This window comes from Pteronotus mesoamericanus, unplaced genomic scaffold (genome assembly GCF_021234165.1).
Source record: "Pteronotus mesoamericanus isolate MK-2021 breed Mesoamerican mustached bat unplaced genomic scaffold, CSHL_Meso_final contig_20, whole genome shotgun sequence".
NCBI lineage: Eukaryota > Metazoa > Chordata > Mammalia > Chiroptera > Mormoopidae > Pteronotus > Pteronotus mesoamericanus.
This window is the reverse complement of record NW_026555085.1, coordinates 6,331,248-6,343,156: the sequence shown is the minus strand read 5'-3', so window position 1 is coordinate 6,343,156 and position 11,909 is coordinate 6,331,248. Positions and strand designations below refer to the sequence as shown.

The following is an 11,909-nucleotide window of genomic DNA, read 5'->3' as shown; positions in this document are numbered from 1 at the left end:
TTAGAACATTTATTTCTCAGAGAGAAAATAATTTCAGACAGTCATATTATAGTAGGTAAAATTAACTTTTGTATTCTTTACAAGCATAGATTTTTCTCTGTTTATTACCTCTCTTATACCATCTGTTATAAACAATTCTAGAAAGCAAATAAAGTCACTTTCTACAATAAATAGAGCATCGTGTGCTTCACAGCAGACGCGACTGAGACACATAGGCCCCATGCCACAGCAGGATCTGAGCCATTTCCTGTTCTAAAAGAGCAGTTTTAAAATGAGACTCAGAGAGAGACTGAGAGATTGAGAGAGAGAGACACTAAGAGAAAGTGTCAGAGTGAAGAGATAGACACAGAAAGAAGGGAAATAGAGAAAGCCCCAAGATCTTACAACACAGGTTGAGACAAAGGTCACAGAGTCCACAGCCCACTGACTACCTGGGGAGAGGGGGTGCATTGGCTCCTTTAAACAAACCACACTGTGTGCACTTAAAATACTCAGCCACACAATGGAGGACTCCTGTAATGGAAACTATAGGCCCGAATAATTTAGAACAATATTTTACAATTATATACACCATGTCCTTCCCTAGCCATATGCTGTATTGTCTTTAGTACTGTACAAAATCCAAAACCCCATCCTTTGTGTTATAGAGTTTTGTTGGTTCCCTTTAAAACTCTGGCTCGTGTCCCAAATGTATAAGAAGTTGTGGTGGTTGGTTGGTTATATTTTTAAAAACTCGTGTGTTGTAAAAATGGCAGTGATCTCCCCAGTGACTTCATTTTGTCCAAAACTCCTCTATGAAAATTTTAAAACAATTAAAAAGAACATCAGGTTAAAAATCAACATGGCAATCAGTGGCCTGCAACCTGGCCCTGTGACTTTGGTGCTTAAGAAGTGAAAAGAAACATCCAGAGAACAGACACTGAAGCCTCTGAAAGTCATGGTTTGTCAGTCGGCAGTCCCCATTTCACAGTTTTTTTCCTTCCGTTTTTGAGAAGGTGATGGTGTGGAGGAGGTTGGGGAGAGAGGGAAGGGGACAGAGTGTCAGAAGTAAAAGTGTTGGTTTCCCTGCAGTTGGGAAGCAGAGCAGCAGAGGCTGCATGGGACAGAGCACAGGACAGGGGGAGGCTGGACTGCAGGCACCACGCCATCCACAGTGGTGGACAGGGAGACTACAGGCCGCGGCTGCAGGAAAGGTAGAGCCCACGAGGGGTGGAGAAGAATGAAGGGGCAGACCCAGCTCTGCCCTATAACCCTCAACATCCAAGTGGACAGAAGGACACTCATACATCTGTCCACTGAGGCTGGTCTGCTGGAGCCCACCCAGCCTCAGCCTGCCTCTTGGCAAGACAAGGAGAGGGCAGGAGGGCACCTGCCTCAATCCAAGGGGGCAAGCTCTCACAGTCTGGCTTCAGCTGCCTATCTGCCGGTGTGAAGGTCAGCGGGGGGAGGAACAGCACGAAGGCGGGGGGTGTGTGCTGGTGGACGGGTCACCCAAGTGACAGGCTGGCCTCTGTTCTGGGCCTTGAGGAGCCAGGAGGAGGCACCCACCTAGCATAGCAGCTGGCCTCAAGGGGGATGAAACATAAAAATAAAAACACCAATTTGGTGACGGTTTCTGTCAGTTTGGCACAAGAGAAAGAAGGAAAAGGAACCTGGGAAAAAGACTGGGCAGAGGTGCAGAAGATGGGATGGGAAAGAGGTGTGAGAGTGGGGGATGGAAGGGGAGTGTGGGTGAGCTCAGTGAGATTCCCCATGGGACCCTAGTGTATCCACAGCACCTCTGTGGTCAACGTCAGAGCCTTGCTCGCCCTGAGGTGTAGTTAACTGGGAGTGAGGTGGAGGGGGCCAGGCAAACCCTTGAGGAAAAGCCCAGGACCATCTCCTCGCTAGGCCTCACAGCTATTTCTACTTCTAACTGGTTCTTCAGTGGACCAGCCCCTGAGGGAGGTCAGATGGGAGTTTTTGGCACACAGCAGCCCGCCAGGGAAACCATGCAGTTTGTCAAAGCTGGGGCCTTGCCCTTGGAAAGAACTCAGCCCAGTCAGTCCCTGGCCTGCTATAAAAGGAAGGGAAAGCTGCCAGCACAGAGAAGCGTCTCTGTGCCCTAGGGATGGAGGCAGGGCAGACAGACACAGGCCATACCCGCCTTACAGGTAGCTGGAGGTGACAAAGGAGTGGGGCCCCCGGACACGACTCAGGTGGATCATTGCTCGATCGTAGGCCACCTGGACCGACTTGCGGATGCTAGTCTTGCGACCTTCCAGCATCTTGAGCTTGTCCACAGTATCTTCCACGCCCAGGGGCAGGACTTTGTCTCTCGGAAGCCACTGCCTAAAATACAAGCACAATTAGAGGCCTGAGCTGTTGTGAGTTGGTCCCATGAGGGTGTTCCCCAGGGCCTGCTTGATCAGGACACACAGAAAGAGACAGACTGGGACATACCAGATAGAAGGCCACCAAAGGACCTGTTTCTGTGGTCAGGCCCTTCTCTGGGCCCCAGGATGCTCACTCTGCTTAAGGGGTTGTCAGGGTCCAGGAGTCAAGACAGATCCATGTGCTGCCCTCTGGGACAGGCTAAGCCATCGGAAGGCTCTAAGCCTGCTTGCTTTGCAGAATGAGGCAGATATGACTAGAAGAGGGGCTGATGCCAGGCATCAATGAACTGATTCCTGGGGGGCCTGAACCTGGTGTTTTTCTTAAGATATCCCCAGGTGAATCTAACAAGTGGCTAAGAGCCCAGTCTTCAGGGTCAGATCTTAGTTTGCATGCCAGGTCTGACTATGGGGTCTTGGCTTCCTGAGCCTCAGCTTTCTCATCTGCAAAATGGACTGGGGGAAGGGAGATCAATAAATATTTAAATGATAAAATATAATGTAAAGTAATTTACATTAAAGGCACCGAGTAAACACTTAATAAATGGTAGCTATTATCATTATTATCATTTTTACTGGTTAGTCCTACCTCCTTATTCTATAGAAGCAAAGGTGACAGAACTCTCCTGCTGGTGCTGAGAGAGGCCCTATGGGGCTCACAGACAAGGAGCGTGCAAGCTCCTTGCACTGAACCCTTCCCTGACCAGAACCTGGCCCCAGGACTGAGACACACATTCCTTCAGCCACTGGATGTATGGGCAGCTGAGGCTCAGCTGAGTTCTCTCCAGGAATCACCTTCCACCAAGGGAGCTGCTTGGCTCAAGGTCGCCCCCAACCCCAGTGGCAGCAGGCATTCAGTGACTAGTTGACGTGGGGGTACAAAGGCACAGCCCCAACTTTTGACAAGGCTAATGAGCCACCCAGCTCCAGAGCTCCTCACAAGATCAGCTGAGGCCTCTGTTGCGAGAGCACTGCAGTTCAACATTTTCTTCTCCCAATGCTGCCTCCCTTGTCCCCACAGCTCTCCCTTATAAGCCTCCTGAATCAAAGTTCCATGTCAGAGTGTTTCCCAGGGAATCTGCTCTTAGTTACCATTAATGCGCCAAGTGCAGGCCAGCTGCTGTCAGGTAACGCCTCACCTTCCCCCGGAAGGAGACAGGGTGACTGAGTCTACAGTCCCTCTGTGCATCTCCCCAGCATGTCAAAATTTGCATAGCCTCCTGGTCAGGCCCCTCGGCTGCACCCTGGCCCCTTCCCCAGCAGCAGCACCCACTCACCAGGTGCGCTTGTTGTCAAAAAAGAGGACAAGGAAGAGCTTCTCTCCAGCCTCGGCCTGTTTCTGCTCTCCCAGCTTCAGCACATCCAGTGGGGGGACAGGGATGGGGACACCATTGTGCAGGAGGCCCTCCCGGGGCATCTTGGGATCGATGATCTGGAGGTAAGAAAGGAGACAACACTCAGCTGGGGGTGAATGGAGTGAGCAGAGCTGCCTGCCACGGGACTAACCACTAGGCCACCACACACCAAAGCTATGCAGGGTCTTGGCTGGGCCCACAACCAAGTGATGGAGAGGTGGATTTCCTCCATGACCCTCAGTACCCCAAAATGGAAATTCTGGCTATTTCCCCAGCTCATTGTTCTAATCCTCTGGCTCTGCCCAGTGAGTCCTTCAGATGAGAGAGAAGCTTGCTCCACACACTGTCAGGGCCCAGAGCTGAAACAGAAGTAATGGGAAACCAGCACGGGGGAGCCAGAACTGAGTGGGGTGTCTCCGATGTCCAGTCAGAGAGGCAAACTCCCTCCTCCCAATGTCCCTTAGAGAAGAGGAGTGGAGGCCATGTTTTTCCTTTAGAACCCTTACAATTCACTTCAAATGCTCAGGGGCCTTCCCAGACACCACGGCTACACAGAGGTTCTGCATCAGCAGGAGAGCATCTCCTGCATCCCTTTGGTTCTAACCTAACAGAGCCTCTGATTACCCACCACCTTCTTGTCTGACTATAACTCTTTCCAGTGTGTGGTCCAAATGCATGTGTGACACCTTCATGGTGAGACAAGAGAGAAGCTAGAAGACTGGGCTTGGAGGGCTGCTGGAGAGGGAAGAATGATGTGGCTGAAACAAGGGCCACTGGAGGAATGGATCCTCAGGGTTGCATGTTTCACCAGGGCAAGGGCTCAGCAAAATGTGCAGTGGAATAAACAACAATAATTCTTGAGCTCGGTGGAGCACTGATAAAATTGCCAAAGCTCCTAATTATTCACACATCATCTTACTTCATGCTCTTGCTGATGTTGAGAAGTCTCTGACAGGTATTAGCTGATAGAGGAAAACGCTAATCACAGGCAGAAAGAGGGGGTAGCTCTCTGAGGCTATGGCTGGGACTAAAACCAAGCACCTGAACCTGCTTGGGCCTCTGCTGCCCACTGCCTCCTCCACAGCCCTTCTTCCAGAGCTGGCTGATAATCTCTGTGTGCTACAGCCAGAGAGATGTGGAAACCTACTGAGGAAGCAGTCTTCCCCAGAGATGGAGCAATATTAATTTCTAGATCCTGTCCCAGGGGGCCTCTTCTCACTATAAACTGCTCTTTTAGTTACCTTTGGGTACCTGCCAGCCCCTCTACATCCCTCTCACGACAAGCAGCTGAAAGCAGGTGCTCTGGTTAATAGTTTACTCCAAGGAAGAACTGCATCTTCACTGCCCCCAGCTGTGTGATTCGTCAAAACTCTTATCTCCTAGCCTGTGTGTCCCTCCTGGGACTGAAGTTAAAGGTCCTAATGAAAACCAACATACAAACCCTCCTGAGCTTCCTCAATTTTCAAACAAGACTCTGGGATACTCTGATATGTTTCCTCTTGACTAAGCCATGTTGATTTATGGAAGATGAGGTGGATGGTGAAAAATGTCCCTCGGGATAGAAGCAAGGTAAGACTGCCACTTAAGGTGTGCTCCCCTCCCTTCTTAAAGAAGATAGAGCCCTGGATGGCATGTCTCAGTGGATTGAGTGCTGGCCTGCAAACTAAAGGGTTGTCAGTTTGATTCCCAAGCAGGGCATATGCCTGGGTTGCGGGCCAGGTCCTCAGTAGGGTGTGCACGAGAGGCAACCACACATTGATGTTTCTCTCCCTCTTTCTCCCTCCCTTACCCTCTCTAAAAATAAATAAAATCTTTAAAAAAGAAAACAGAAAAAGATAGAGACAAATGTGTCCCAAAATAATAAATGGTCCATTCACTCAAATGTTATGCAGCTATAAAACAACATGGAAATAAAGCTTGTGATAAACTTAAACATATACTAAGCGTGTACATACACTACTACAGCTGTAGTATGTAAACAATAAACAGAAGGAACAATACAAAATACTTATAGTTAGCATGTTGAAATATGGTGATTTATGTTGCTTTTTCTCTATTTTTCCAAAACTACTACAGCTACATTACTTTTATAGAAAAACAAAAACCATTTGAAAAACAAACAAACAAACAAGAACCGCCCCCCATCCCCAATTTAAAAACTCTATATTCACTGTGGATACAGGTACAGTTGACTTTTGAACGTGGCAGTTAGGGGCACTGACCTTGTGTACAGTTGAAAATCCATATAAAACTTTTGACTGTCCGAAAACTTAACTACAGTCGCCCCATGGGGTATCCATAGGGTATTGGTTCCAGAACCCCCGTAGTTACAAGAATCCGTGGATGCTCAAGTCCCTTATACAGCTGGCCCTCTGTATCTGCCGATGGAAATCCTGCGGATATGGAAGGCCAACTGTGGACAAAAAAACCTGAGAGCAAGTGGACCCAGACAATTCAAACTCATGTTATTCAAGGGTCAACTGTACATATTTAAGTAAGCACAGGAGAGCATAAACCAAAAAAAAAACACAGGCTGTATTCAAGTAATTGGGTTTTTAGGTGGTGGTTGAATTTCTTTAATCATGAAAGAAAATGTATCATTAAAAAGATAATCAGAAAGAAAAAAAAGACAAACTAGTTTTAGAGGCTTTTCTTGCAATGAGTTTAAAAGAAAACAAAACAAAACGAAGGCTACAAAGCCTTAGTCATTTCTTTGAAGACTCAGCTGGGAGTCTCAGGGACAGGAGGGCACAGAGCATTAGGAAGACAGCCCTGAACACAATCTCCTCAGCAGCTGGATGACTGCAGATTCTGCCACCTGCCACTGCTAAGGAGGAAGTAAGGCAGAAAGTGAGGAACACACTGGGTTCCAATATGGCTCCAGTGTGTTGTATAACCTTTGGAGCTATGGTTTCCTCACTTGTCCAAAAAGGATCAGAGTTCTTGGTCTCTTTTAACCTGATAGGCTGCTTGAAAGAGCCACAGACATGGATGAACTGAGAGCAGCTCACAGCTGTGTGTGCATGCAAACCTGGACAAAGACCATCTGGGAAGCTTTTAATAAAATATCTACATTAGTCTGGCCTCAGAGAGTCTAATTTGGTAGTTCTAAGATGGAGCTTCAGTATCTGCATTGTTTATAAATTTCCCCTGGGTGATTATGACATGTCCCAAAGGTTAGAATCAGCATCTTTCAGGGCCAGATGGACACTATCTCCCCAACACAGAAAGTGTTCTAAGAAATAACAATCAACGTGGTAAAAATGGAATTTTTAGTTACTGCTAGTGGGACTGTAAACCAGAACTTTCTAAATGGCAGTCTGGCAATTTGTATCAGAATTTTGTATAGACTTTGCCTCAAGAACAAACTCTTCAGAATTCTCTGTAAAGAAATAATCAGCCCTGGCCAGCGCGGCTCAGTAGATTGAGTACCGGCCTGTGAACCAAAGGGTTGCTGGTTTGATCCCCAGTCAGAGCACATGCCTAGGTTGTGGGCCAGGTCCCCAGTAAGGGGCACATGAGAGGTAACCACACATTGATGTTTCTCTCCCTCTTTCACCCTCCTTTCCCCACCTCTCAAATAAATAAATAAATAAATAAATAAAAAGAAATAATCAGGGATGTGCACAAAGGCAAAGTTACAATGATATTTACTGCTGGCCATTTATCATAGTGAAAAAAAAAACAAAAAAATTTAAGTGATCAAGTAGGGAATAGTCAAAATAAGGTTAAGTACATGCGCACAAGTGAAGACACAGTCATTTAAGTTATGTTGATGAAGAATGTTTAATGGCATAAGACAGGCATGTATATGGTATGCTGTTAAGTGAAAGGAAGGTTAAACAGAATATGGTCTCATGTATATGCATATCTATGCATTAAACCAAAAAAAAGAGGCTGAGTGGATATATATCGAGGTCATTTCTGAATAGACGGGACTGTGGATGATTTTGAACTCAGAACAAAGGCATCACCCATTTTAAGCCATGGCTCAAATTTCAACCCTGCCACTTATTAGCTGGATGACACAGGTTAACAAATGGATCCTCAGTTTTTTCCCCTACAAAATGAAAATAATCATACCTTCCCTCACTATTCCAAAACCTTAGCATGACAAATGTTTAATAAAATATCTAAGTACGATTAGCAGCTTTTAAAATTCTCTACAATGAGCACATATTACATTTATGCATTAGCAAATAAATCCCTAAAAGCCCTAGTCTCTGTCTCCCCAAGCTGGGAGCCCTGCTGGTTTGACCCACCCGAGGTTGCGCTGAAACCTCCCTCCCTTCTGCAGCGGAAGGCACCCTGACTCCCACCATAGTCTGTTGGCTTGATCCAATCCGATAAGCCCCTGGGGCAAGACAGGGGCCAGAACCGCCCAGGGGAGGGAGGAGGGTGGCATCTGAAGCAGACTCACCAAGGCAGGGTAGGAGGGATAGCCTCGGCACTTGGCCCACACCAGCTCCAGGGGCTCCAGGTCTCCACGATCTTCAAAGGGCATCAGGAGGCTTCTGCCTGGGGGTGGGGGAGGGGAGGAGACAGCGCCCAAAGGGGGCTTGGAATGGTGCCCAGGAGTCCTCTGCCTGTGGCCTCCATTTCACTGGGGCAGCCTAAGAATGAGTCAGGAACATCCCCTCCACCCTTCCTCTTCCCTGCCCCTTCCTTAGAAGTTCTTAGGCTAGATTAGAGGTTGGCAAACTTGTTCTGTATAGGACCAAAGAGTAAATATTTTAGGTTTGTGGGCTACATGGTCGTGGTTGCATCTACTCAACTCTGCTTTGCAGCAGGAAAGCAGTCATAGGTAATCTGTAAATGAATGAGTATGGCTGTGTCCCAATAAAACTTTATTTTTGGACACTGAAATTTGAATTTTTTGTAATTTTCATGTTACAAAACATGATTCTTTAAAAAAATTTTTTTTCAATCCCCTGAAAATGTAAAAACCATTCTTAGCTCATGGACCCCTTTATAAACAGGCAATAGGCTATACCTTGCTGACCTCTCCATGGCATTCCTTGGAAGATGTTACTGCTTCATTACCAGGTCTAGGGAGAAGAACTATCATCCAGCTTGGGCAGAGCCACAGGCTGCCCTCTGTGCCTCCCAAAGTGAGCAGTCCTCATGATGGAGGTGTCATGGAACAAGAAGCCTGGGACAGGCATCCCAGTAAAACCACTTGCTAAATGAGTTCTTTTCTGACATAGCCACACCTGGCCATCCAGTTCACCCCTGTTCCCCTCCCCACATCTATAAACTGGGCACTGGGAGGTGACCACACTCAACCAAGGAAAAAGGTCCAAATCTCACAGAATGGAAAATATGTTTCTGAGGAAACATTACCACCCTCATTTATACATTTTTAAAAATATACTACTAATTGTGAGGTATTGCTTCTACCTACTGAGTCAATAGCAATAACAACAAAAAGATAAATTCCAATGCAGGAGAGGCAGGCTGCAGGGAAGCTGTGCAGTCATACAAGGCTGAGGCAGCTGCAGACCAGGCCAATCCTTCCAGAATGCAATTTCGTGTAAGTCTCAAGAGCCATAAAAAAAAAAAAAGTATGAACGATCTGCTCTAAGTAAATTCCTTCCCTGGGAACTTAGTTGAAGAAAATAACTTTAAAAACAAATAAAAAGATTTTGAACAAAAATATGCATTCACTACAGATACTGTTGAAGCTGGAAATAAGTGTCTAACAATAGAAAGGTTAGTTATAATGCACTGTTCTAATGGTATATATACAGATTATATCAATATGAAGAAAGTATGAGATAATACTGAAAAAAGAATACAAGAGAACAAAGATTAGCACTTTCTTAAAAACATGTCTGAAATAAACAGAAGGCAACACAGAAATGAAGACAACTGTGTTAAGGTAATGGAACAGTGGGAGGTCAATTTCCTTCAGCATCATTTTAATAAGTATGCAGTTTTAAAAACAAGAATAAAATGTCAAAATGTCATCAACTGAAGGACAAAGCACGTGCCAATCCACTCCTAATTTTGTATCTAGACATGAGCCTTGCCTTCTGGGTGCTGACAGACAGTAGTGAAACATGCAGGCTTGCATTCAACACACATACAAGAAAAAAGGTGATGCTAAGGGAAGATAAAACAGTTGGGAAAAGGAAAGAGGAGAAGAAAAGCCCTGAAGCCTGTGTGTTAGGTGAAAGGTTCGAGGACAGGCACCCAGTGCATACCTGCCATGGTGGGTGGGACAGTTGCTCAGAGAAGAGCCTGCCCTGCACCTGTTTGTCCTGAGCACCACCCAGGCCTCTCCTTTGGCCCTGCCCTGCTCTTTATTCCCTTGGCCTAAGGAGAAAAGGCCCATGTATTTCACTGTTTGGACTAGCTGGAGTATGTGCCACGATGGGAGGGCTGAAAGCCCTGGATCTTATGAAATGACAGGGTCATGTGTGAAATTCAGTGATGCAGGCTATCACTGATGACCCCATTGAGGGAAGACAGGCCATATCCACTGAGATTACAAATGCACACTTCCTTCAATAATGCAACTCTGCTTCTATAGATACAACCCCATGGATACAAAACGATTTATGTACAAGGTTGCTTACTACAACACTGATTATAACAAATTGGTGAAAACAATCGAAATGTCCATCCTTAGAGGGCTGGCTAAGTAAATGATGGCACTCCTACATAATGGGACATTAGGCAGATGATAAAAAGGAGGATCCTCTAAGATATATTATTAATGGCAAACAAACAAAGATGGGAGGAACATGTATATATTAGGCCTCTCTAGTCACTCTCCTACATATACACATGAGGTTTGGCTTGTCCATGTAAGGATTACATCTGGAAAGACGCAAAAGAAACTGCTAACGGTGGCTATCCTGAGGACAGGAGCGCTGGTTTTTCATTATGCACCCTTTTTGTACCTTTCTGATTTTTGTTACCATGTATGTACATTACCAATTCAAATTTAATTTGAATAGGGGTTACAAAAGAGTATGAATGACCTGGGAAGGGAGACCATCTCTCTGCCCAGTGCCCAAGGGTTTGGAGGAGCTCAAAGACTAGCAAGGCCACAGAACTGGTTCTGTAGATGGTCTGCCATCCGTGACCCTGCCCTCCTGCCCCAGAAAATCCACCTGTACATCACTCCTCACCTGAGCCACTGTAGTCAGAGTCTCCATTCACCCCTTCCAGGAAGGGCACTCGAGACAGGGCTGGTTTCCCACGGCTGCGTTTGGGGGGCATCAGACCACTGTATACAGAGCAAGGATGAAGAGGGGGGTGAAATGAGCGATTCCAATGACTAACACCTCCAACTCCTGCTCTCCTATGGCTGAAAGAAGCAGAGCTGCATAAACCCTTCAATGCAAATGATTTCTCACCTTCCCCTAAAAATACACTAAGCCATGATATACTTCAGAAAGTTCCCATGAGGCTTTGAGAAACCATTTCATCCATGTGGAAGGACTAAAACTAGGAAGAGATGCCTGCTCCCCTACTTGGGAACTTTGGATTTCATCCAGAGGAAAGGTCACCCCAAGCACTTGTCAATCCTTCTAGTTTAAACAATGGGGCCATGAGAGGGGCCCATCTCACATCTGCCCAAAATTCTTCACTCTGTGGCTCACACTGCTTGTTCTTTGGACACCAATTTGTTTTTTAGAGGTACAAAAATCTACCTCTTTCCCAAATTTTCTATAAAATACATGTCTTTAAAAAAAATCTACTTCTCACTCCTACTTTATGTGTTTGAATTTTTCTTAGAGATAGGTTTCTTCTTAACATGGTTACTGAAAGGAGGTAAAAATATATATATATTAGACAAAGACTAAAAGGTAACAAGCAAAAATGAGAATAGTAATGCCAGAGTAATGGTATAACCTGAACCCACCCCCACATGAGTATTTTTAAAAGCTCCCAATGCAATTCTAATGTACAACCATAGTTGGGAGTCTCTGGGCAACAATGATGTGGCTAAGGCTTTCTTTTCATCCAAACTTAAAAAAAATCACAATTACATAATTTTTTTCAACTAAAAAATATTATGAAAAGACAGGCCAATAATTTGCCCAAGAAGAGAAATGCTTAAGAAACCTCTGGTGGTGTAAGAGGAAGCCGGAGTGAGGCCTGTTTGGAGAGTAGGGTACTCCTGTTTTATTGAATTGTAACTAACTTCATCATGGTCTTACACAGAAAA

At 45.7% G+C, this 11,909-nt stretch overlaps 1 protein-coding gene across 1 annotated transcript in view; it reads right to left on the bottom strand.

Annotated features, from left to right (window-relative positions):
* BRPF3 (bromodomain and PHD finger containing 3) overlaps positions 1-11,909 on the bottom strand; it is a 33,782-nt gene continuing 21,873 nt past the window's right edge. Inside the window, exons 11-14 of the mRNA XM_054569279.1 lie at positions 10,867-10,964; positions 8,148-8,245; positions 3,650-3,804; positions 1-2,331 (exon numbers count right to left, since the gene is read on the bottom strand). Coding sequence (XP_054425254.1) covers positions 2,148-2,331; positions 3,650-3,804; positions 8,148-8,245; positions 10,867-10,964 — 535 coding nt within the window. The 3' untranslated portion in view covers positions 1-2,147. The remainder of the gene's footprint in view (positions 2,332-3,649; positions 3,805-8,147; positions 8,246-10,866; positions 10,965-11,909) is intronic.